This window comes from Vespa velutina, chromosome 3, assembly GCF_912470025.1.
Source record: "Vespa velutina chromosome 3, iVesVel2.1, whole genome shotgun sequence".
Lineage (NCBI taxonomy): Eukaryota > Metazoa > Arthropoda > Insecta > Hymenoptera > Vespidae > Vespa > Vespa velutina.
The window spans coordinates 6,321,685-6,348,769 of NC_062190.1; the positions used below are offsets into that span (position 1 = coordinate 6,321,685).

At 33.2% G+C, this 27,085-nt stretch overlaps 2 protein-coding genes across 27 annotated transcripts; one reads left to right on the forward strand and one right to left on the reverse strand.

Moving 5' to 3' along the window:
* Positions 1-2,570: 2,570 nt before the first annotated feature.
* LOC124948046 (chromatin-remodeling ATPase INO80) lies at positions 2,571-14,550 on the reverse strand. 4 transcript variants are annotated; one of them, XM_047491094.1, is made up of 29 exons: positions 14,436-14,549; positions 14,103-14,362; positions 13,737-13,959; positions 13,320-13,479; positions 13,168-13,247; positions 12,871-13,076; positions 12,623-12,796; positions 12,251-12,547; positions 12,019-12,177; positions 11,777-11,946; positions 11,487-11,703; positions 11,286-11,373; positions 10,917-11,208; positions 10,621-10,823; positions 10,381-10,521; positions 10,169-10,290; positions 9,799-10,097; positions 9,417-9,699; positions 9,185-9,331; positions 8,843-9,098; positions 8,612-8,739; positions 8,434-8,528; positions 8,281-8,353; positions 8,036-8,194; positions 7,845-7,947; positions 7,430-7,542; positions 7,069-7,266; positions 6,645-6,996; positions 2,571-3,561 (listed from the first exon to the last, which is right to left on the reverse strand). In XM_047491094.1, the coding sequence occupies exons 4-29, from the start codon at positions 13,451-13,453 to the stop codon at positions 3,113-3,115; spliced, it is 4,938 nt and encodes a 1,645-aa protein (XP_047347050.1). In that variant the 5' UTR covers positions 13,454-13,479; positions 13,737-13,959; positions 14,103-14,362; positions 14,436-14,549; the 3' UTR covers positions 2,571-3,112. The 4 variants fall into 4 exon arrangements, with proteins under 4 accessions (XP_047347050.1, XP_047347049.1, XP_047347052.1 ...); XM_047491093.1 differs by having other exon boundaries at positions 12,871-13,079; positions 14,436-14,548; XM_047491096.1 differs by lacking the exon at positions 2,571-3,561 and adding an exon at positions 3,571-5,647 and having other exon boundaries at positions 12,871-13,079; positions 14,436-14,550.
* Positions 14,551-15,188: 638 nt separating this feature from the next.
* Positions 15,189-26,579, forward strand: LOC124948049 (serine-arginine protein 55). 23 transcript variants are annotated; one of them, XM_047491112.1, is made up of 12 exons: positions 15,189-15,347; positions 16,700-16,826; positions 17,528-17,598; positions 19,024-19,119; positions 20,020-20,043; positions 20,194-20,250; positions 20,443-20,512; positions 24,268-24,341; positions 24,433-24,651; positions 25,040-25,165; positions 25,513-25,587; positions 25,786-26,579. In XM_047491112.1, exons 2-12 carry the CDS (start codon positions 16,701-16,703, stop codon positions 25,928-25,930), a joined length of 1,083 nt encoding a protein of 360 aa, XP_047347068.1. In that variant the 5' UTR covers positions 15,189-15,347; position 16,700; the 3' UTR covers positions 25,931-26,579. The 23 variants fall into 23 exon arrangements, with proteins under 23 accessions (XP_047347068.1, XP_047347070.1, XP_047347078.1 ...); XM_047491114.1 differs by having other exon boundaries at positions 25,525-25,587; XM_047491107.1 differs by lacking the exon at positions 19,024-19,119 and adding an exon at positions 18,914-18,994 and having other exon boundaries at positions 15,190-15,347; positions 25,465-25,587.
* Positions 26,580-27,085: the final 506 nt, after the last annotated feature.

Below are 27,085 nucleotides of genomic sequence, written 5' to 3' on the forward strand. Positions count from 1 at the left end.
AAGCGATACAGGAAGTCCTTCTCGCGAATCAACAGGTGAATCGTCCGCTACTGGAATGTTCTGAACATGTTTTCATTGGCCAATTCAGCCAATTACAAGAGCACCAATTCTTACCGGTCAAAGTTTTAAAAGCGCGATATAATTCGTTAGATTACTTCTTCGAACTTTCGATCATAAGGATCGGCGTGCCTTTGTGAACTGGAGAATTTTACCGATTGGTGTCTTTCTTTCTCTATTATTCTTATTTTTTAAATCGGCAACACCAAAACTCATACGATTTCATTGGTATCTTATATCGTGAAAAGAAAAAAAAAAAAGAGATACAAAAAAAAAAACAACGTTACATATTCGCAAAAGAAAAATTAACATAGAAAGTTGCACGGCTGGTAAATCTCGGCCAATTATACATTTACGAAGAGTCGTTCTAAATTTTATACACGTATTTTAACCGATCGGTTCTCTTTACTCGTCACGCTTTTAATTTAAGAGCGCGTTACATTGTCTCGCGTGTGTTCTCCGTTACTCCCACCACAACTTTCCTCGAAGGAACGTAACGACTTTCTTTTAATACACCGAACAAGAATATCGCGGATACCAGGATAACGTCCGTTTGTGTAATATCGGACACTCGAACGACTCGAAAAGAAATCCGGAAAGAACGAGGTGGACGACCTTGCCCACAGGCATGGCTATGGATACCTCTAAATTAGATCATAATACCTTCAAGTGTCTATTCGTAATCGGATACATTATGAATTGCCAGCTAAGAATCTCACGCGATGAGTATTTGATCTGAGTCATCTAACGTGTTTCCCTAAAACATTACTTTTAGTTTTTCAAGATATCGAAAGCATTAGAAAGAACAATGTTCTATGATCGATAAGAAATTAATTCGAAAAAATTAACGAAGAAAATTAATCAATAATAAATACTCAATTTCAAACAAATTCATGTTAAAATATGTATAACAAGTTTTATTGATTTATATAAAATCGAATCGACAGAGTCAAAGCGTTGACGAAAGAGAATAATCTTGATTTTTTTGTAAAAAGAAAAAAAAACGAAATAAGAAAAAAAAGATCGAAGAGAGATATATTTCAGGGTAGGACGTGAGGTGACTCACCCTGCATAAGTAAAAATATTCAAGATGAAAGATGCAAGTGTAGATGATACTCGAAGTAATTGGTCGAGGATTAAAGTCGACATATACGTCTGTATATATGTACATACATACGTATTCACAGAATAAGGAAGGTAGTAGAGAAAGAAAGAGTGAGAGAAGAGAAAAGGAGGGGAAGAGGCATTGCACCTGAGAGCAGGTGCGTCGCAAGGTCTCTGTTCTCTCTCTTTCTCTCTTCACCGCTTTTTTTTCTCTCCCGCAATACCTCTCAACGATCAGTCCGATGCACTGTACACAGGGGACATTAAGCCGATCAAGTATGGCAATTCGATTTCCAAGTTCATTTCGGCTTATTTTTTTCCTTTCTTTGTCTCCACCCTCCTGATGCACCCGCTATCTTCAACTTTCTCCTTTGTCCTTCTTTCTCCCTTCTCTTCGTCCTCTCATTGCAACCTTTGACACAGATTAACCTTCGGAAAGGTGAATAAGGATGTTGTAATTACGTATTATACCTCTATAGATAGGCGCACACGTACATATATAATCTTCCTTTCGTATATATTCTGAAATTAACAATTTAATAATAATAAAAATTTTCGAATAATTTTTATTTCAACATTGAAATATTCCAAAACTCGTCAGAACTTCGAAACAATTGATAAACAAGTAAAGTACTAGTGGGGTTAGGAAAAATGTTAGGGTCACCATCAGGCATCAAACGTAAGACGAAATCCGGCATACGATCGGCTTGAATCCAATCACGCAGATGACGACGCTGCTTCACCGGCAGCTGCAACTTCGTACTTGCGCATCAGTGAACATTGCCTCCAGCTTTCGGACCTTTGCTGTCACACCAGTAAATGTACGGATTTGTACTTGCTAAGTTCGAGGCCATAATGTGACTCAATTTGCAAAAATAAAACATATATACGTACGTATTAAAATTGTTCGAATCTTCGTCTAGTCATTATAGAAAATTATTGGTGATAAAGTCGTGAAATACATGAAGCTAATAATTTAACGATATATTGATTTGTAACTATAACGATTGCTGTACTATGTGTTCCACATTGATATTCGTTATTATCGTTGCTTAGAAAGCGATTTAAAGTGAAAGAAGATTATTACGTTTTGTTCCGAAGAAAATATGATATATTAGCGATATATTGCGACATGTGAAATCTATTGTCTGACAGCCTATTGACTATTACTACTATTGATAAAAAAGAATATTCAAGGCGATGCTTCGCAAATGCATTTATCGGTGCATTCGCGATCACTACTAACCTGGATCAATTTATCCCTGCAATAAATAGACAATGAATTATCGACTGATACGAAATAATCTGCGTAGTTGTTTATTCAGTTTTATACCCAATAAATTCTCGAACAAATGTATGCACATAATGCACGAGAAAGGACGCAGAAATTGAAACGTCAACAGATAAAATACGATGTACGATGTACAATCGCGCGTGCGCGCGAAGACTGTTTCGTTTATTGCTAATATAAATACCTTTCTTTTACAAAGTCGAATTTGCGCAGTAGTGTCTCGCATAACACGCGTAAAAAATATCGGCCAACCGAGACCAGCGACGGAATATTGCTAAAACGATACTAACGAGTCCGGATCGACGACGAGTCATGAGCGAATGGAAGGGAATGAACAACAAAAATTGGACTCTTCCTCATCGTTACTCAATGATAACGATTAACATTTCGCTCACGACTATCACTTTTTCCCTCCTAATCAATGAAGTATCGCGTTCCTTGCACACTGTATCCTAAATACGTGTACAGAAACGTCTAACTTCGGTTACATTAAAGATATATTGCCGAATAACCTCGTACTAATTTGTACAATACGAGAACTTAGAAATTTGGCAAGAATTCTATCCCTGTAACCAATCGAAGAATCGATGTTTTAACTCCAAGATCTGTCATGCTTAATAGCCACATTGAACGAAGATTACACAACAATCTCACTAATAATTAGGAGGACAATCTTCGTGCAGGTGTTTGTTCACGTTGTTTCTGTTGTTGTTGTTGTTGCTGTGTATAAAATCCGAAAGGACGCGGATCATCGGAAGTAGATGAAAAACACGCCGTTGTACTTGGTGCTGACATTGATGTTGGCGAATGTACAGATGAACCAACGACTCTTTGCAATGATTTATGTTGAGTTACACTTGAGATTGTTTGATGAGATCGTAGGGGAACGGGGAGAGGACGTTGCACTTTTTTTCCATGATGATGCCCACTCGGGATACGATAACCTTGATGTCCCGGACCACTTGGTCTCAATCTAGGTCGACCTGGACCACGACGAATTGCTGCGGTTCCGCCTCTACCTGGTAATGGACCCAAAGAACCGACTGGTCCTAAGGGCCCTACAGTGCTAGGACCATCACCGTCAGTCGATCCTGTACATCCTTGCGATCCTATAACAATAACCGATTTGCAAATATTTATGATGTATCACGAGGTACTTCATGTTTTAATAATATCACCCAAAAATATTGATCACTTGGTAAAAGATAAGTAAATAGGTTTATGTAAATCTGTTAAACACTATCGAAATTGTATTATGATAATTTTGAAGATTGCAACGTCAGTTTTCTGGACAGTAGCCCCTTTAAAATATCAGTCTACAGATCAATTTATTCATCGAAAAGAAATATTGTAAAACCATTCGGTTCGTGCCAAGGCATCTTTTCCCAGCATTCGTAAGGTCCGGAGAGACAAGATATAGTCTGGAATAAAAAGAAAAGATTGAGAAATATAGCGAAGATAGAGGAAGGCGGGTGGAGCGACAGGGTCGAAGGTCAGTAGCCGCACGAGGACATAGAAGGAACGTGTCTCGGCTGCCTTCTCCTCCCCTACTTTCCTTTCTATATAGTCCTTTCTTCCTTATTCCCATCCAAATCCTTACGCATTCCATGGCACGTCCCAATCCCATTCAAATTGTTCTCCTCGACTGGAGGACTCTAAAGTGGACACTCGACGATGGGAAAGAGAGGAAAAATACGAATTCGTGAATTTTCGATGAAAGCACGGATCGATGTTACTCCTTGTTCCGATTACATTAAATCGATTTAATAGAACGATTTATTAATTGAGAAAAAAAAAGAGAAAAAGGATGAAAGAAAATAAGCGATATTTGTTTTGCCAACGTTTGTAATTGTGAAAAATTAACAACGAAGTAGCTACTATCGGATTAGACAAAGAGAATGAGAAAAAAGGTGGGAAAGGAGCTTGTGATCAATGATTGAACGCAGTTAAGATTCCACGAGATAATAGTGGAAGGATAGGATAAGGAAGGGTTGAGTCAGCCGGACCGGCGGCATTCCGCGAATCCTCGCGTTCCATTCGCTTTCAGCTATGTCGAATCCACCGGCAGCTTCTTTGTGTCCTTCGTTCTCTATCTCGCTACGCGAGAATTTCGCCCACACGTACTTATATCGAACTGTCCTGGTCTTCGCGTACCGATACAAAGAGAGATAAATAAAATAAGAAAAAAAAAAGAAGAAGAAGAAAAAGAAAAAAAGAAAAAGAAATAGATATACAGTCCAAGCGCGTCTATTAAAATTTAGCGACTAATTAGTTACTTACCAGATTAGTTCTTCTCTTTATCATCTTGTATTATTTAATTTTTGTGAGATTTATTTTTATTTCGTGTCAAACCTAATTCATTCTAATAGCTCTTTCTTCGAACATTCATACTTACATACATATGTTTACTTCATTGCCCGGTATAGAAAAATAATAAAATCGAAGTGTACGATGATACGATGCGGTACGATATGGCACGGTACGGTACGATACGGTATGGTACGAGTTGGCGACAAAACGCGACGGAATAATTCGCAAATCCAATAACTTTTTCACATTTATTTGCATCACGACAATACATTTCAATATGAAGGGTTACGTAAATAAAGCGGTCACGATAAGGACGTTGTTCGTGATAGGTATTTGAACTATGAACGTGTCTCAATCGTTGATTCGGCTTCTTTTAAAACTTGTATCTCTTCCAGTATAAAAATTAATATTAAAATATTTATTTCATAATTGTTTAATGGCGATCAATCAAAAGTAATTTAAATGACTGATCAAATTTAAAAACGGATTTTAAAAAGCTTAACATAATCAGATAAATAAAAGAAAACATTGATGAAGATAGAGAGAAATACAGAGAAAGAGAATTAGAAAGAGAGAGAGAGATAGATAGATAGAGAGAGAGAGAAAGAGAGAGAGAGAAATTGGGAAAGATGTAAGCAAGTTCCGAAAACCTAAGAAGAGCATCGATCACAGCTGTCGCCTTCGCTCCGCACCTGCTATTGTCCGTTCGCCTTCCAGTCAACGACAAGTGAGAAACCGACCCCTTTCCTTTTCGTGTATGTAGCACGAGCATACGCGCAGCATACCGAATCAACTTCGGTCCACGTGTCGTTACGTGAGATCATTTACCCGTCTTGTTCCTCCTTCGAGTCAGCCGCTCATAACACGATGCACCGAGAACAAAGTCTGCTGACAAATAAGATTGCGTTGATCTCGAGTGCATCAACATGTGCTACGACATCATCATCATTCGATTCCTCTCGCAAAATGCATTGATTTTTTTCCATTTGGAAACTTCTCATAATTTTTATTTTTTATTTTCTTTTTTTATTCCTTTAAAGCTTCTCTTTGATTTATTTATTTTCTTTTTTTTTTTTTTTTTATTTAATTCTTATTATTATTCACTTGTTACTTTACTTTTTAAATTTGATTTTCAAGAGTTTATCTACTCTTCTTTACTGTAAAAATATGGATCAAGCGAACTATTTAAATGGAACAAGAAAAATACGATTGTAGGGATGAGTCATGACACTTTCTCCATAGGGGTAAGAGGAAAATGGACCGACTTTGAGAGGGTACTTTCGGATTTTGCCCTATCGCTAAACTCTAAACGTTCCCCTCGGCACTTGTGCGCACATGTGCTCGCGAGGGAATTTCGTTGATCCACACTTCTATCGAAGGGATAAACGCGAATACGGGCCCATGGGCGTATTTCGTTTGTGCACTGCAAAATCCCACGAGAACCTGACCAAGTGTGGAAATAAGGAACAAGAGAAAGAGAGAGGAGAAAGAGAAAGAGAAAGAGAAAGAGAAAGAGAAAGAGAAAGAGAGAGAGAAAGAGAGAGAGAGAGAAAAAGAGAGAGAGAAAGAAAAAAAGAGAGAGAGAAAGAGAGAGAGAGAGAGAGAAAAGGGGACTTAAGCAAAGGGACTGATAGAGTATAGAAGAGTCAGCCAGGGATTAACCCTACATTAAAACGAGGGTGCGTCACGAAAAGCCATTTTCACGAAACTATGATTTTATCAAGTATGTTAAATTATGTAAATTTATATGATTATAATTATGAGTTCGTTCGTTCGTTCCTTCCTAAATTGTCATTTTATAATCCAAAGGATATATTAATAATTAATGAGAAATTTTTTAAACGATTAATTAATTTCTCTTTTAATACGAATAAAATCTTACCATGTTGCAAAGATTGATCACCCTGAGAAGACACACTGCTAGTTGTCGTTGAAGATGATTGAGATGTAGTGCCTGTACCTTTCGATGAAGAATGAAACAGGAAAATGCCTCTACCTTTTCCACCGACTGGTCCACCTCTTCGAGAACCCCGTGGCCTTCCTCTTTTACTAGTACCACGAACGCTCGGTCGCATTCGTCCGCTAATATTTCCACTCATTACAAAATTGTGACCAAGATGTCCAGATTTTGTCGATTCTCCAAACTGATTAACGCAAGATTGTCTAGAATCAGCATTCGATCCTATCACAGGACCGTCCACGTCGACGACTAGTCCTTCATTGCTCGTTTCGTCCTATCATTAAAAATTAATTTCTTATATAATGAGAAATAAGTATTCATTGTGAATCAGTTTCATTATACAAACCTCTGACTTGATTGGACTAGCAGGAACGCTATGTTCTTCAGGAATGTCGACTTGTTGATGATTGTTCTGATGATGCGTTTGTATCGAATTTATCACTTGTTTATTGTCATTTGAATTAACTTGAGAATTATCAGTGACTTTATCGCCATTGGTATCCATCAAACATAATCTCTTCGAATCATCATGCGAAATCAGTGACTTTGAAGAAAAGATCATTAGAATAAGGACGTAGTAAAGATAGCACATAATTGCATGTAGAAAGGAAAAAGGAAGGAAAAGATATACGTACAAGCGATAAAAGAGAAAGAAAATATAATGGGAAGAAGTGCGGGTGATAATAATGTAAGGGTGTCTGTCTCACCTTGACCGGAAACGTGGTTAACTTCCTCTTCCTGTCCCTCTCCTTGTGGTGCAGGCTCGACTCAAGGCGAGCCTCGTCCACGTGCGGCTTTCTCTCCTCGCTCCGTTGGCTATCTAAAATATATGGATACAAATTTATAGATAGATATGTACCACATTCCGTTACTCCTCTTATTATTATTCGTTAGTAAGGCATTAGCATAACCTAATGAGCATAATACTATTGTGCATAACCTTCCACCCAATTTATTCGTTTATCATTTTTCGTTCAACGATCCACGATGTATAACGTAAGATATATTTCTATTGTGTGTGTGTGTGTGTGTATGTATTTATATAGTTATACAATGATAAACAGAAAGACACAATAATAAAAAGTGTTAAAGAATATTCTTTTAACTTATAATTATACTTACATTTCGCTTCAATCTCTTCATCATCCAGCAAAAGTGAAACTACCTCCTTTGGCTTGAGAGTATCCGGCTTGAAGTTCCCTCCGCTTATTACCATACGTTGTATCTGTAAGAAAATGTATGTTAGAAAAACATATATATATCTACATACACACAAATAGCAGAATGTAGATCGATTAATCTGTTGAACAAACCTCGCTTTTTTCACGTGCCCTTTGTAATATCCTTTCCTCGATAGTTCCTTTACAAATTAATCGATAAACAGTAACTTGTTTAGTTTGTCCTAATCTATGGGCACGATCCATTGCTTGTTGATCCACTGTTGGATTCCAGTCACTATCGTAAAATATTACCTATAACATTATTTTATGTATTAATAGAAACTTTTAAGAAAACGTATAAAAGTGAAAAAAATTAACAAAAAAAAGTTATTACGTACCGTATCGGCAGCAGTTAAATTAATCCCAAGACCACCAGCTCTAGTGCTCAAGAGAAAAACAAATATGTCTGCTCTGAAAAAGTAAACATAAGATACTGCTTTTGCTTTGAACTAAAAATGTTTGTAATTAATGTAAACTCCATTTCTATTTACCTCTTTTGAAAATCCGCAACCATATCACGACGATCCGAAATTTTTGAAGAACCATCCAATCGCATGAACGTATGCTTTCTATGATACATGTACTCCTACAAAATTAGATTCATGAGTTTATTATTAATTAAATTAATTAAAAAAAAAGAGAAAAATAAAAATTGAACTTTCATATTACCTCTAGTAGATCAATCATTTTTGTCATTTGTGAATATATAAGAACGCGATGACCTTGTTCTTTTAAACGTCGAAGAAGGCTATCAAGAACAGAAAGTTTTCCTGCATCCGTTACTAAGGTTTGTTTGTCTAAAACATATTATACACAATGTGAGAATGTTTATATTAAAGTTTATATAAATAATTTACTATTACTTACATATAAATGAATATCTTTAATATATATACATGCCTGGCACAATAATATTAGACCATCCATTTATTGGATTACATGCAGATAATCCACCAAGTGGCTCATACGAGAATGTAGATGTTCTATGTCTTACACGCATATTTGAATTATCTTGTGATTCAGAAAGAGAAATTGCTCTTTCGTAACCAAACCAAAGTAAAGTCTGGCCAAATGGTCCACCGCAATCTTCGTGCCTTTTCCATGCACATGCAGCAGAACTATTGCTAACGTATAACTTACGAGGATTTGCTTGAACCTATAATTCCAAAATAAAAAGGGAATAAGATATTTCGTAATCAATACAGATTGATTCTTATATGTCAATATAAATGTATATCTAACCTTGGGATAATTGTCACAAACGAAAGCAGGGATAGTTGTTTGCTGACAAAATCTAAAAATTAAAGGACGTGGGAGATGAGGATGTTCAGGTAACAATGTTAATTTCGTTTCTTCTCCCTGTTCTGTCTTTGTCGAAGATACTCCCTTCTATGATCAAATAACAATGATGAGATTACTATACACATTTTTTATTTTAACCATCATTAAATTATCAATATTTAAATATACTTACTTTTAATATTTGAATAGCAGTTTTTTTACTACTACGCAATATTCTGTGAGCTACTGTTTCTGGCATTGAATGGATAGTATGTGTAGTATGTGTATATAAACCTTCTCCTTCAAGTATTTTTTCCGTAAAAATGATATCACTGATCGTTTGCGATGACGTTTCAATTTTTCTAGGTAACAACAACATTTGATCTTTAGGTGTTGCTGGTCTATCATCTACATACCAATCATCCCAATAACGTATCATTCTCATCTTTCTTTCCATAATCGTTGTAAGACATAATCTGTTTATAAATATATTGTAATAAAGTAATCAATATATTTTTTACTATCTATTACCTATTTACAACAATATTCATTAATTTAACTAAAAAATTACATACCTAAATAAAATACCAGTTATAAATATTTTATTTAATTCCATTGGAGATATATCAATAAATCTGCTGAATGAAAAAATATTTCCATGTAAATTGCTTTGACTTTCGTCATGAAGTGCTTTGTGAATATATTCCGTAGCAAATATAAACAGTTTATTGTACAATAAATGATCTTTGGATGGTAAAGCAAGGTGCAAAAGTCCTTCTGTATATAATAATGCTGGCATTTCAAAAGATTGTGTACACATAAAAAACGGAGATTTAGCATCTCTACGCTCAAAAAGTTCGGGGTGATTACAGACCTATGAAACATATTTTAATAGGATTTTATTTAAAATTTTATAATATATACTTAATCCTTTTGTGTACATACCTTACGGAATTGCATGACTAGATTCATTAAATTGGAAGTAAAATTTTTGTCGTTCGGAGTTGTATCACCACCGCCAACTGTGTAATGAAGTAAATCCTCAATACGAATTTTTTTCTTCAATGCTATAAAAAGCAAAAATAATATATCACTATAAAGTGGATTTACATAAAATAATATAACAAATTAATTATAATATAAAAAAATTAACATACCTGAATAAAGTAATTTCTGACGTGTTGTAAGCGGGCAATATACCATTACTTCAATTTTATCAGACAACTCATTTTCAACATCCTTTTTAATTCTTCGTAACATAAATGGCTTTAAGATCATGTGTAATCTCGATAAATGCTCTAATCAATAGAAATGTAGAAGAAAATTTATTAGATCATGTGACATCAAATAGAAATTTTAATCTTTAAAAGTAATTATAAAGCGAAGTAACGACTTACTTTCATCAATTCCAGTTTTATTTTCAGCATGGCTTTCAATGTCCTTAGAGAACCATTCGTTAAATTCATCATGGGAATCAAATAAAGTCGGCATTATAAAATGTAGTAAAGCCCATAATTCAGCCATACTATTTTGTATAGGTGTACCACTTAATAGTAATCTATTACGACAACTAAATCCAAGCAATAACTTCCATCTCATACTGTAAAGAAAATACGTACAATGTATAATAAATTACAAAGTTTTTCCATTATTCATATACTTTTTTAAATCTCTCTAATTCAGTATAATATACCTGCTAGTGCTTTTTATTGCTTGTGCTTCGTCTAAAATCATATACTGCCACTTTATTCTATTAAAATATTTATAGTCAGTAATAACTAATTGATAACTTGTTATTACTACATGAAATGATGCTTCTTTTGTATGTAAATCTTTAGTATCCCAAAACTGTCTTAAAATTTTTCGTTCTTGTGGATTTCCCCAATATGGTACAACTTTAAAAACTGGTACAAATCTTGCCATCTCCTGTTGCCAATTATGCAAAGTAGAAGCTGGTGAAATAATCAAAAATGGACCCCATACAGCTGTAAATTGTTATTTTCAATTTATTTACATATGAAAAAAAAATAAAACTCTTAACTTTTATTTTAAATATGCTCACAATATCTCTCAGCAACGTGGCACAAAAAAGCTATAGATTGAACAGTTTTTCCTAATCCCATTTCATCAGCTAGAATTCCACTGATGCCCTACAAAAAGAAATTTCCTAATTACTTAATTACAAATTTTGAAGATATACATATATTAAAAATTTTTTAAATACTTTAGCAATTTGTATATTCTAACTTAACGTGAAACAGACCTGATCATATAAATTGGCCAACCAATTCATTCCTTTCAATTGATAGCCCTTAAGATTTCCTTTAAAAATAGTAGGTTGTGGATGTTCTAAATTTTCGGGTGTATCACTAAGACGTAATTCTTGGGATGCAGCTGCTGTATCAAATTGTTTTGTTCTTGCTTTTTCATTATCAAATGCCTCAGTAGCATTTTTCTTTGCTTTCTGTTTCATAGCTTCACTATATTTTTTAATTCAAAGAAAATTAATAGATCAAATATTTCTATTATTAAAGTAATTATTAAATGATGTACCTATCGTAGTCATCTATTCCAATAAGTCTAGGATTTTTCTCTTCATCTAATTGATTTAAAATTCTGAGTTGTTCTTCTGGAGAAGCTTTTCCTAATTTCCGAGACATAAAGTGGGCATACAATTCAGTTTGAGTAATAAGGAAATTTAATTTCCTTTGTTGACGCTTAGCCTGTCGTGAAATAAATATTATGAATCATTTCATATTATAAGGATAGATTAATCAATAATATTTTTACATCACCTCTATAAGTTCAACATCCATTTTACGTTGTTCTTCGGCTTCTTTTTCTAATCTTCTCCTTGTTTCTCGCTCAACACGATCATATCTTTTCCAATAAGATTGCATTTCCCTTGTCAACCTTTTTGCTCTCCAAATAGTTTCTTTCATATTTTTTTGTGACTGTAAAATGATTTTATATATGATAACAATATGAAAATAACAATGTATAATAATAAGATAAATTATATTTTACCTGCATTGCTTTTTGTCTCCAATATTTCATACAATGTTGAGCTACTTTTTTACAACTTATTAACATTTCCTTATGATTATTAGTTTTTGCTCTTTGCACTTTTCCAAGTTCCTTTTTAGACATCATAACCCATATTTTTCTTCTTCTAATTGCCATTACCTCAGGACTTTTATTATTATGTTTTTTGCGACCTCGTGGACGAGGCTGATGTCGCATTATTGCTTCCAATTCAGCTTCATCTAATTCTTCCTCTTTAGGTATCGTACGATCCCATTCTTCATCCAAATAATCACCTTCCTAAATAATTTATAGATTATTATACGATAGATAGTTTAATAAACATTAGAGCAATAAATATCAGGTTATGCATACATGATAATCTTCAGATGGTCTATGGCGAGGAATTTTTTCTTTCTTAATTTTCATGACTTTTTTCTCTGGTTTCTTATCTTTCTTTTTTTTATTGCCAACTATTAATTTTTGATGTTCTAAAAATCTATCATAACTGGATAATAAACCGGCACTATAATATTGATACTGTATATTCTGAAAGAAAAATAATCACTTTACTATTATCATTCAATATACATTATTATTACATTACTTATTTCAAATCTTACTTCAGGTTTTTGATAAAAACGTCCTTGATATTTTTTACGCAATATATGAAATTTAAGCATTTCTTGAAAATCTTCTTCCGTAATAGGACCATCTGTATCAGAACCAGACGCTGAACTTTCAGAATCACTCAACAATATGTCTTGCAGCCATCTTCTTTCTTCACCCACGCTTGACATATTATACAATCTTAATTTATTGATTCTTTCTTCTAGAAACAGTTTTTAAGCTCAATGTCAAATATTTAAACAGTAAATGAATATAATATTAATTTTTTTAATTTAATATTATATTAATACCTTCTTTCCGTGTCAGTACATCATCAAGATAAGCATCAGATCCGTCAGAGGAATCAGAAGACATGGACTTGTCATCTTCGCTACAATAAAATAGAAGAATAATGAATATAATGTTCTTATATTAAACGCTAATTAAAAAAATAAAATAATACCTAGCATGCTCTTGAAATAGATCATCAATCTGTCTTAAGAATGGTTGAATATTCAAGCTACGTTCTAATCTTTGCAAATGCAATGGAGCAGCCATTTCAGCTTCTAGCCTCATTGTACCCGTTCTATCTGTCATTACCAATCCGTATAAAATCCAACGTTCTATGATAATAATACACATGTTAGAATTGACAAAATATTAATATTTCATAAATTCCTTTTATAAGAATATACAACTATATATGAATATATTTAAAAATAAAATTACTTTATTGAATAAATGTATGGAATATCATTAACCGTCTATATAACTCTAATTCTATTTCTGCATTTCTTGAAGAGCAAGATAAAAAAACAGGTAGCAAGATAATGCAAATATTTTATCTAATTTATATGCATATATATATTTCTGTACAAACCCTATACAAATCTCTGTGGTTATTTTGCATTTCAGTGTATATAATATAAGTACTATTGATGATTCTGCATCATAGCATTTTCGGTAGCCATAAAAAATATTTAGGTAACTTGTAGATTCATGTAGCAAAATAAGATTTCTTTTTCCGTTTTGCTTTAGGAGAAACAACTATGCGTTTACCCCTTACTGTATTGCCACAACGTTACACGTATTTTTGTAATTTCCTGTAATGGACAGAACATATTAAAGGCGTATTATTTACGCACAGAGATCGTGTGTCGCTAATTTCATTATATAAGGCGAATGACATGACGAATTGCATAGATGCGGTTATAATTTTGCGAAATATTCGATAGTTTTGGATCACCTTCTGTTTGGTTAGAAGAGCTTCGTTTATTTCACACGTGATATAGAATCAACAGCAAGGTAATGATTCCCCTTCTTCACATTAAAATTGGATATGTCGGTTGAAGGGAAATGCATAATAGAAAGAAGCCTAGAGAACGCAGACATTTGCCGTGCCATAAAACCAGGGCAGGGATAGGGCATATTGTTAGCCACCATTTTTGTTTTCAGTAGATGGCGCTAATTTAATCGACATGTCGGTGATTCTTGACCATGGACAAGCTGTAATAAAGATTTGGTAAAAACGAGAGAGAGAAGGTTTTAACAAAGTTACATTTTTTATCATTTGTCATACACTTTCATATAAAAGTCGATAATCGTATATAAAATCGACAATATATGATGCTTCTTCATTAGATATACTATAACTTCACAAAGAATCGATCTTTCCAGAAACCTAGTATACCTTACCGACCTCTATAGCCATCTTTTTTATATACGATCGTAAAAACTACTTTATCATATTTCAATATCTTTTTTTATCGATATTACAAGCTTTATTAATTTTGAATAATAATATAATTGAAATATATTGAAAATATATCTTTTTAATATTGTCATCTTTTTGAGGAAGCTTCTTTTAAAATAATTTCCATTTCATTCTAAACTTTCTATGGATTGAATTTCGCGCTTGTTTCATACTACGTATGTCCTTGAACATTAAATACGTTTCCGTAATTTTATAAAACAGATAATTGATTTCTTTTCTTCATATTTTGTATAATAAAAATATAATAATTAATAAACTAATGAGAAATGAATAAAGAAATATCAAATAATAAAAGATTGATAATCTTATAATAAGAAGGAAGTATATTCAATCATATGACGCAGTATTAAAATAGAGAATTAATTCTAATTAAGACAAGTTAATAATATTTTTACGAACAATATTCAATTTCATAATAAACATTTAATAAAATATATTTTTATTTTTCTATTAAATGATTATTATATTTGAATATTAAGGTAGAAAAGTGGCGCTAATTATATCGTTAACCGGATGTTGGTGTCTGTCGTCGAGGTTATAGGCTGGGTGTAGCTTCGTTTTCCGTTATGCGAACCCCGTTTTGTTTCCGTTGTTACAACGAACCGTCTCGCTTCAGACGCCGATCATTACTTCTTCCAGTAATTTCAGTGGCGTTGTATCGTAAAAATTGCTTGAGATCCGTGTTAGAAAGTAATAGTTCATTCCATTAATATTCAGGTAAGTTAATATATTTTTCTTTTCTTTTTAAACATTGAACGTAACAAATTAATGAAATAGACAATTCGTTCCAATTATTTCGACCTTATGCTCGCCGATATACATAGCTATTGCTGATCTTGCCTCTTCTTTATTGCCATGTTCGATATTTTACCGAATACTAATCGTTAATATTTTTTTAATATTGTTTCTTTTTGTTGGCATTTAAGCTTAGTTAGTCAATTATTTCGTATCCGATGTCCAAGTAATGGTATGATGAAGTTTATTTCTTTTTTTTTTTTCTTTTCTTTTCTTTTCCTTTTGTTAATAGTATCGTAGATTTTTTTTCGTAGCCATGATTGCAACAGGAACACACAGACGCAATTAATGTTTTGTTTACTTCTTCTGGAGATTTTAAACTGACTTCGATTATTTGTAAACCATTCTAGTATGACGTACGTACCACATATTTGTGATCGTTCGTATCTGTATATTAAAATAGATACATATGTGTGTGTATATATATAATTCTAGTATCGAAGAAAAAGAAACGAGATATGTACCGTTACGTTGAAAGTACTACTACTATGTACGATAACTTGATTAACGGTACTTGCGTTCCCGCCTAATCTTTTATCATCGACAAATTTTAATAATATGAAACAAGAGTATATAAGTAAATAATAATCAAGCATTCAAGTACTTAGACATTATTCACTTTTATACTCTAAAATAATATTCGCTCATCAATATGCTGAGTAATGGGGAATGCGATATATATGATAAAATAGCACATACATAACATGTTTATTTATGCAAACTGGTATATAATCATTTTATATATCTATATCATCGTATATGAACTGCTTTGTGAATAACTTTTCTGTAGTGTCTGTACTTCTTTAGTGTAACAAGTTTGTGCTTGTGTAAAGCAAACGGAACTATGTTTGTAAAGTGAGAGACCTGTACGACAAATTCGTTAAGGTAGGACACTGAACAAAGAAATTGGGGTGCTTAATTTTTAAAAGCATCATATGAAAATAACAGTTTGCAGTTCTCAGTCAGAATTGAAATAAAAAAAAAATAAATAAATAAAAAACAAAAAAAGACAAAAGGAAAAAGATATTTTTTACAGTCTTTGTATTGTCATATGAATAAATAGCAGGTTTTTAAAGAAGCCTGTTATGTATGGTGTTTTTATATTTTCCTTTAAGAATGAGCACCCGAGTATTCGTTGGTGGATTAACATACCGGGTGAGAGAGCGCGACCTTGAGAAGTTCTTCCGGAAATATGGTAGAATCAAGGAGGTCGCTATGAAGAATGGATTTGCCTTTGTGGTAAGTCTAATGAGGTACAATTGTTTTTTTTACAGTATGGTAGGGACAAGAGTCTATGTTGGGGGACTTCCATACGGTACCAGGGAAAGAGACCTTGAGAGATTTTTCAGAGGCTACGGTCGTTTCCGGGATGTCCTTATCAAGAATGGTTATGGTTTTGTTGTAAGTACACATATCAAGTAAAACATAGAAATTCTTACACTTTGTTGCTCAGTTTGGTCCAAAATAATAAAATCTTATTAAAATTAGATATTTCTTTGAATGTGATATTTAATTAGAATGTGTTATTTCATTTATCTTTATTTTCTAATATTTTACATTTTATAGCAAATATATTATTTTACATTTGATAATATAGAGAAAATAAATGGAATTAGTTTATGTTGAAGTACATTTATTTATTTATTTGTTTTTTATTTTTTTCTATAAGTTTGTATAATTTTCTGGGCCAAAAAGAGTTTAATGTGTTAAGTTATAAATATAACTCAGTTGTCTGAGTTAATGAGACCTGACCTGAGTCCCGAGCTTTGCACTATGGCTGTTTAGTGGAGTGGAAGACTTTTCGTCGATTATTCTGCAAAGAGTTTGTAAGTTATGGATAGAAAGGAGAAGTTAAAAATAGATTCAATTTTTACAAATTTATTTAATAGTAATTTCGAATTTGAAGTATCATAACATTAGTTAGAATTTCAATTTGAATATTATGGAATTACATTTATAAACTACAGATATAAATAATATTTCTATTTAATTTCAAATTAAAATTATATTACAAGTATTTAATTTCACAAAATTGTACCATCTCGAAATAACAAGAGGAAATATTGTATTAGTCATTATCAATAAATATAACTTGTTCACAGGAATTTGACGACTACAGGGATGCCGATGATGCTGTATATGAACTAAATGGAAAAGAGCTATTAGGAGAAAGGTAATAGACACAGCAGTAGTCATCTTCTTATGAGTGTACTTAAAAGCAAGCACGATAAATTTAAATTAATTATTAATTGGAGGTGAAGGTGACATAATTTGCACGAATGAATTATTTTTAAATATAATTCTATTCTCTAACAATTGTTGAAGTTCCTATATTTGAAAACTTTTTAAGACAAATAATTATATAAATACTACAGCTTCAATATTCTTTAATCATTTTTTTTAACTGTTACACGTCTTGAATTTATCATAATCAACGTCATTCAAGTTACATCTAATTATATTTCTGGTAATATATGTATCTTTTATATAAACAATATATATATATATTTATATAAACAGCTACAACATTAGCAATTTTTTTAAAGTAATATATATGTAAATTTTTTTTAATTATTAAACATTTTCAGTAATATTATTTTAAAAATTACTCAGTATGTAATATAATATGAACTTGATCATATAAAATTTGTACATTTGTGTGCTAATGTTGTAGTATCAAAATAGATGAATTCATGTTAAGAAGCAATGGCATTAAAATTGATTAAAATGAAGTTAATTTGAAAAAGTCATTAATAATTAAAACAATTTATATAGAAACAATATGTGCTATTGCTTCTGCATAATGCAAAATACAGGCATATAATTCTAATTATTTTGTCTCATTGGACGATTTTTTGCTTATAAGCTTACATCTTCAGTAAACGGCGTCTGTCCTCCAACTTATTAATTGGATTTATTCCATAATAAGAGTGCATCTTAAAAGCCGATGTGATTTGCCGCCATTTTGAACAACTTCCATCAATTCCCCGATTATAAAGTTCTTCCTACATGCATCAGCCTTTGAGTAATGCATATCGCATGATATTATAGAACAGACGAATATAGATTAAGACTTTAGATATGCTTTTTCATAATTTCTTTGTGATCCTGAACAATGGTGTAAAAAAAAAATGAAAAAAAAAATAAAAGGAAAAGCAAAATATCTCGAGGACTAAACATCATAGCATTATGGACGATGGATCACGATTAATTACGAGAAAGCCTTATGATTAAAAAGTGAAGAACTTAGATCGGCCATAAGTTGCATTAGAAGAAAAAGCAGTTAGAATTATAGGGGGACGGAGAGAAGCGTGAAAGGGGACAGCGCCTCAGAGACTGGACGATAGAGAGAGAAAAGGGAAAGGTGGATTATAATTGAACGGATATCGAGAGAAGGCTGAGGAATGGAAAGAAAAGGAAGGAAGGAAGCAGCCTTAGAGTAAGAATTAGTTGAGGACTTAGGCGGGGTTTTGTTGGGTGTGTTTCAGAGTGGCGGTGGAGATAGCACGGGGTGTTTCAGGGAGGCGAGGCGACCGTGGCTACGGACGCTCACGCTCCTGGAGAGACAAGTAAGCATATCCAATGTGTCTTGTTACAGAATTACTGTAGAGAGGGCCCGGGGGACACCTAGGGGTAGTGACCAGTGGCGCTATGGTGACTCCCGTGGTGGTTATGGGGACTCGAGGCGATCTGCGTAAGACACGCTATCCTTTTTTTTATTTTATCAGAGCGATCATAATCCCCTCCTCCCCTGCAGGCAGTCAACTCAAAATGTGCGAAATCTCGAAAAGCCTTTAAGCCTTGGCTTTTGAATACGTTGCAGTTTTTTCCTTGTATATATTTATATACACATTTATATACGTATATAACAAGTCTTTTTCTTTTTCGTATTTATATTTCTTTTTCTTTTTTTCTCTCAAGCTTTATTACTTTTTCACTAACTAACAATAATGAACGATTTCGCACATAGCCCGTACAGGGAAGAACGTAACCTTGGATATGATAAGCTCTAATTTAGAGAGCATAGTGACAAACAGTGGCGCGTTATTACATAAAGTTACATTTGTGCTTTAAAAAAAAAAAAAAGAAAAAAAAAAAGAAAAAAAAGAAAAAATTTTTTTAAATTCGTTTAGTCAATAATTTCAACTTTTTTAAATCGGTTGTCTTGGATTTGACTGCTCTCCCGAGTACGTCGAATAATCGCTTTGATGCTAGTGTGCACACGTAATATAGCATAATGCCTAGTGATACCCTCCCAGACATTATGTTTATTGCTCGTAGATAAAGAAGAGAATTAGAGAGCGTGGGAGAGAAAGAGAGGGTAAGAATGATAGAGTGAATGAATTAATTTAAAACAAAAAAAAACTAGAAAATAATGACAAACTGACAGACGACGGACTATCAAATCGACTAGACCAATAGATGGACAAAAAGGCTGATAAAAAAAAAAGAGAGATGGTATGTTGTATGAATATGTATGTATGTGGTATGCTTGTGTGAAGCGAACGAGATAGGGAAGAGTGTGCGTAAGACAGAGACGGATGAAAGAATATAATTGGCGACTAATAGATGTGTGGTATTGTGTTTGTTACAGCCGAGACGATATGCGGCACGACAGGTACGCTATTGCTGCATTTTGAGTAGATTTGATTCGATTGGAACAGGTGATTGATTGTGTGCCTGAGCAATGAGTGCAAATCTGTAGTTATTTGCTGAAGGTTTTACCATCGATCCGTTATTTCTGTTCACATAAGATCCCTTTTTGCAGAGATAGTGTGAACAGAAACACGAGGACTGCATCTAGCTACAAGCAATCATTGCCCAGGTACATACATCCAATGTTACGCTCTAAAGATACATCTTTATTTATTCAATTTTTATTGTAATATTGCATTATTCGTCATTCTTGCGTTTTTCGTTAAATTTTTCGCTATATTAATGTAAAGTCAGGTCCAAGACAAACCTGCTTATTTTAAAAGAGTCATGCAGATAATACCAATTTATTTTCCTTTTTTAGATATGGACCACCAACACGCACCGAGTATCGCCTCACCGTGGAGAATCTGTCAAGTCGTGTCAGTTGGCAGGTAAGCTGTATATTTACAATTTTCATACTTATAAATACTTCAACGTGAGTTTGATTGCTACTCGAGGTTCCAGATAGAGCAGTGCACCCGATGTGTTCGTTATATCATAACACAAGGCTCTGTATTTTCTATCCCGAGTCGAACCAAACTTACTTTCTGCATTAGTATTAATATTTTATATTTGCTTTTCTTTTATCGCTTTTATGTTCGATTACACATGAAAGAACTCTTTCTCGTATTCAAAGATGTACATTTTGATCAAGTAAGTCTGTGGCATTCAAAATGAGATCTCTTAGATATGGATGAACATTTCAACGCAAGATACGAGGTCGATACTTTAATAAAAAAAGACACACGCGCGCGCGCAAAAGTTACATCAAACAGAGATATAAGAGGAGCTGCAAGAGAAGGAAAAAGAAGAGTATTTTTCACGATAAGGAATATATCGTTATATAGAGATGATCTATGGAAGAGCATATATTTTACAGATAAAGAAATACTAGTAGAGGATAATATAACTCACGCATCGTAGACGTTCTGTGCTTTCTTCGCACGAAGAAACAAGGCTAAGGAAAACCATACGGAGAAGAAGATTCATATACGTTGCCAAGGGCAGTGTGCAAAGTGTGCAAGCGATGTGGGAAATACCAGGACGCATTCGAGATGTTGCAAAACTATAAACCAAGAAAAATTCTATTCAAAGAAATGTTGGGAGACGAGCAAAACGCAAATCATTTTGCGTATTTATATATATATATATACATATTATATATATATGGACCAAGTCTTACTTGATCAATTTACATTATATAAAATATACGTCTATCGTTGCACTTTCCGGATGATTGGTTGTCTCTTTCGCTGAAAAAAAAAAAAAATAAATAAATAAAAAAAAGTATATATATATAAAAGAAAAAAAAAAAAAAAAATTCTCGATCGGTCGGTCGGTTTTTGATAACTCTCGGACGTTACTTTTTCAATTTATTATTTTATTTACGTTCGGCCAGCAGTTGAGGAAAAACAATAAAATTGATCTTCTTTCCGAAGAGCCATATCCTCTTCGCCGAGGAGGGGCGACCGGTAGGGCCAATAGACTGATGATGTGCGATGATAAAGATGACAATGGGCCCGCCTTGAGGTCAAGTGACACCAGATTGGTTTCTGAGGTGTGTCCCGGGTGAGAGAGAGAGCCGCGAGAGACACTGGGTACACCTACTACCTATCTACCACCTACTACTACTTGCGCACAGTGATACGTGGTGAAACCCAGTGATACGCCCCAGTGATATATTCTCTTACATACTTCGATCCTTTCATCGTAACCACTGGGGGAGCGTCCGTTCGTCCGTCTGCAAGCACGAACATGCCTTTGACCTGCTTATTTCTATACATTGGAAATAACTGTTTTACTCTTCAGTCTTTACTTATTATCACCTTTATCACCAACGAGTCATGATTTTATCCTGTATTACAAAACCGACATTATTACTTACTACTACTACCACTACCACCAACACTACTACTACTCCCATCCAACATCATCATCGTCATCACCATTACCACTGGTACTACTCTTCTACGACTGTTACTGCTACTGGTACGGCACCAATCTAGCCATCTAGTAAGTCAGGCAGCAGCCACCCATGAGAGGGCATACATGCGGGCCGAAACCCGAACCAACCGCGACTGCGCCACACAGATCCGTTCGACCCGACCAAGCGCCCTGCGTCTGGCCTTTCTCTCTGTCCGTAAGCAAGGTGGTGCCTGGGCCCAAGGTAAATGCGTCACCTTAAACGAGTGTACTCTTCTTAGATATATATCTATTATATCTATATACACTTACACACATGATAATGTTTATTATTCATATACATTGTCTCATTAACTTTTTTTACTGTGCACCATAGTTCAGTACAGCTATCGTTATATATCATGTATATGCATATATAAAAATATATACATGTATGCATATGTACATAGATATATCCATTGATAGTTTTTGGAATTTGGAGCCCTGCACACGCAAGAGACAGGAGACAGGAGACTATACATAGCTATGACATTACTGTGCTCGAAATTAGGCATCCATTCGTTATAGAATAAGACACGTATTAACTACATTCATTTCTCTGTCTTATTTATCATTTTTTTTTGTTTTTGTCTTTTTTTTTTCTTTTTTTTTCTTTTTTTTTTTCTTTTTTTTTAATTTGATTATGTATATGAATATTCCTGATAATCGTATACTGTTGTCATACGCAAATTTTACCCTTTAAATTCTGATTCAGTCGTGTAAGATTATTCAAAAGTTTTTACTTGAAATCTAGAAATAATACCAACTTTTCTTTATGCAAGACAATTTAACGACAGAAATTCAAGTTTTTAAATAATATAAATAAGAACAAAGGTAATTTCAGAAAGAAAAATATAGACGAATCTCAAAATGGGGGAAGGATTGGCTATACTCCCTCGTTACATTGCTCTGTCTTCCATTTGTACGAAGAGGTATGATGTCGTTGAAAAAGAGAAGCAACATCGTGGATCCAAGGATACACAAGGACCCCAAGTTAGAAACAGCGAAAATTTACTGGTGTTCATGAACAAGAGTTACCTATCAGCATTAAGCCGTACCTGGTTCCCACATATATGAACAAGCACAGATATCGATGAGTTACCTGATGAGAAGATGCTACTAATATTTTCTATGAATATCAAAGAAAGAACTGCAGGAATTACGAATTAAAAAAAAAACAAAAGAGGGAAGTCATTCTATGGACAAAAGCTGCCATCATATAACATTCACCAAGGGAATATCAATGAAGTTTGACTTGTTCAAAAGAACGATATTTGGAACTTCGGAGTCTACGTTTGGGCGATGTTCGTCGATGTAACAAGAATCCGGTGTTATAATCATCTTCCCGTTACGAGGATTTTTCTTTATTTTGCGATATAAGATATAGACTTGGGAGCGATCACTGGTGCGGTGGACTTTATTTATAGTCTTTTTTTTTTTTCTTCTTTTTTTAAATATTTTTTTGTAATAATATTAAACATTCATTTTCATATTTTTGTGTAATTTCAGTGATGTTGCAAAGCAGTATATCTTGAATAGACAATAGTGATGCTGTATCCTTAAATTTTATTGTGTAGACACTCCACAGGTTTTTTTTTTTTTTTTTGCAATAGTTAGAAGAGATTCTGCATCATGTTTGTCATATGGCTATAGATAGAAAGGATACTGTAATTTATATTATTATGTATGATCAACTGTGAGCCACTTTGCAGAAATTTTAATGAAATTATACATGTAATTATACGATTTAAATGCACTGAAAAAAACTAAGTTTTTATTTAATATAAGATCAAGAAATTTTTTCTGCAAAGTGGAGATATTTAGAAAATGAATAATAATAAAATGTATAAAGCATTGAATTGCATAAAAAGAAAGGTTGCATCAAATGCAGATACTAAATTCGAGCACGTGATCTTCAACATTATTCATATGTGAAGATACAGATAGATGATAGGTCATGATACATTGTTTTTTTTCTTTAGGATTATATTTAGGTTGCCTTTATAAACGGGAAGATCTCTAATAGGATTATAATGTAACAGTGCACAGGATACATATTAATCTTTGCGATAAATCAACCTAGGAACACATTCTAGTAAAGTTTAATCGCAATTATTATTTGTAAATTTTGCAGCTGTTTGAATTACTGCGATATATTGATTATATTTTTTTATGTAACGCTTAGGATTTGAAGGATTATATGCGACAAGCTGGAGAAGTAACTTACGCAGATGCACACAAACAACGCAGAAATGAAGGGTAATGTTATAAATCAATCCTACACTTATTGTACTGTCATGCATATTTTGAATCTCGAATGTGATTGATAAAATGTTTATTTTGATTACAGAGTTGTAGAATTTGCTACATATTCAGACCTGAAAAACGCTATAGATAAACTAGATGACACAGAATTGAATGGACGTAGAATCAGGCTTATCGAAGACAAGAGGCGCGGTCGTCGTTCAAGATCTTCGAGTTCGAGATCCAGATCACGATCGCGCTCTCGATCTCGTCGCCGATCCCGCTCCCGCTCAAGGTATAATCGTCGTTCTCGAACCCGATCAAGGTACTGTCGGGGGCGATACAAGTCTCCTACTTATTTTTATGTTATTTATTATCCCTTACATTTTACATATTTATTTATCATCGCATTAGAACCCCAAATATTTTAATTATACACCATATATATATATATATATATATATATATATATATATATAATACGTGTGTGTGTGTGTGTATGTGTATGCTGTGTATATATATATAATTTCTTTATTTAATCCAAATCTGCTTATATTCTAAATAATATAAGTAGATTTTTTTCTTTATATATATATATGTAATCTATAAGTAATTATTCTAGAAGTGTCATTTAATTTCTTTAAATTGACATATGTATGCCATGTAAAAATTATTGTCCTTAATTGGACTTATTGTATTTCTTTGATTATCAGGAGCCGCAGAAGCTCTCGTAGTCGCAGCCGACGAAGCAGTCGTTCAAAATCAAGAGCACACTCAAAATCTAAATCAAAATCCAAATCCAAGTCCCCCGAACGTAGTCGCTCACGTTCAAAGTCAAAGTGAGTATCAAATTATTTCTTTTTGACGTCTAGCTTTCGTATTTGAATTTTTATCAGATCAAATCACATCGTGTTATCCGTTCATATATTTGTCTTTGTTTGTTTCATTTCTTGCGTACTTGTTGATAACTTCATATTCCCATTCTGATATTGGCAGTGCTTTGGGCTGGGTACATGCCTTGAGCTCTCATGCTTGTTCACATATAATGCGCATCAATCATCATGCGCAAGCTTGGAAAAAGAGTTCCTTTGTATTTCATTAAGTTTTTCTCTTCTTTATTTGAACTATAATTTTACAGATCAAGAGACCGCTCAAAGTCGAAATCTAAGTCAAAGTCCAAATCCAGATCTCGTTCTAGGTCCAAGGCTGAGAGGTCAAAATCCAGGTCGCAGTCCAAATCAAAAGCCAAGTCTCCCTCAAAGTGAGTCTTTCTCGCTAAATTGAATTTTGCGTTTCCGTGTCTTTATTGTAACGTAATGAACTAAATTAGCGAGTTGAAAATGTATGACAGAGAAATGCAAATAGTTAAATCAATTCTAGTAGCGCAAGAAATAAAAATGTTGTGTTTTAATTAAAATGAATCTTTGGTTTATACATTTTTCGTTATATTGTTTTATAGGGATAGATCCAGCCGTGAACGATCGAGAGGCGACAGGTCCCGATCTCGATCAGGAAGCAAACATAGCAAAAGTCACAGTCCCTCCCATTCGCCTATGAACGGAGATAAATCACCAGAAAGCAACAAACAAAAAGTTGTTGACTGAATGATGAAGGGATTTTTAAACGGAACTTAACGCCAATCTTCCGTTATTTTTCTTTTTCTTTTTCTTTTTTTTTATATTGATTCATATTCAAGAAGCCGATTTGATTTAATTGATAGCGAATATACAGACTCCATGGTGTTTAAACATCGTACATGACGAAAAAAAATGTGTCCTATACATTTTTCGACAGAAAAAAAAAAATATTAAATGCTACAGCATTAATCGCCTACATAATTGGCTTGAAAGTAATATTATATTTAATTAAACCAATTCAGTATCATTGGTTCTCTGTTTATTGTAAATTACACAAAAACATTTTATAAGCCATCTCACAAGTATCTAGGAAATTAAGGTTTCTTTGTACCTTAAACGGTCTCTACACATTTTGGATGTATCACCGTATACATAACATAGGGAACCCCTTATAATGGCTTTTTGTATATATTGCTAAGAGTTACTTTACACTAAGAAGATAATATGTGATGTGTATTAAATTTTAGAAATAAGAAACATCAGATTATCAATAAAGCACTTGTGTCAATCCATTTTTTTAAATATTCTCGCAAGTGTTCCCTTATGTTTCTTCATTTCGAATGTAGTTTGGTTTCAATGTGAAAATACTTTAAATAAAGTGCATAATATTCTTCTATTTTGTCAATGTATTCTATTAGTAACCTATTAGTATCATATTTTTTTCATAAAGTCAAAAATTAAATCAATTTTAAGTAAAAATAAAATTAAGATAAAAAACTATATAATATACTATAATAATGAGTAACTATATATAACAATTAAATTTTACAAATGATTATAATGTAATGATTTCATATATTAAAAAAAAAACAATTATTATCATGTAAATTTATATAAATTTATTTGATTTATTGAGAATACAAGTATTTGATTTAAAAATACACAAATATATTTATACATATGCAGTTAAATTGTGTTATGGAAATAAGTTAATTAAGAAAATTTGTTTGTTTCACTATTCACGGTATAATCTACAAGCATTTTTGTGAACCAAGATATCCCCGCAGTCTGCCACATGACGCGCAGCTGGAACGATGACGATGCGGTGAGTCATCCCAAGCCATCAACCCTCATCTTCTGAAATCCCCCTGTATACCGCAAATAGTAACAACGGTTTCTCTC

Bases quoted from the DNA above. Each gene is read 5' to 3' on its own strand.
- LOC124948046 (XM_047491093.1), bottom strand. From the start codon at position 13,453: ATGACAGATAGAACGGGTACAATGAGGCTAGAAGCTGAAATGGCTGCT. The intron at 12,797-12,870 runs GTAAGATTTGAA...TTTTTCTTTCAG, and splicing joins GTTTTTATCAAAAACCTGAA to AATATACAGTATCAATATTA. The intron at 12,178-12,250 runs GTAAAATATAAT...ATCATTTTACAG, and splicing joins GGAGACAAAAAGCAATGCAG to TCACAAAAAAATATGAAAGA.
- LOC124948049 (XM_047491104.1), top strand. From the start codon at position 16,701: ATGGTAGGGACAAGAGTCTATGTTGGGGGACTTCCATACGGTACCAGG. The intron at 16,827-17,527 runs GTAAGTACACAT...ACTTGTTCACAG, and splicing joins AGAATGGTTATGGTTTTGTT to GAATTTGACGACTACAGGGA. The intron at 24,652-25,039 runs GTACTGTCGGGG...TTTGATTATCAG, and splicing joins CGTTCTCGAACCCGATCAAG to GAGCCGCAGAAGCTCTCGTA.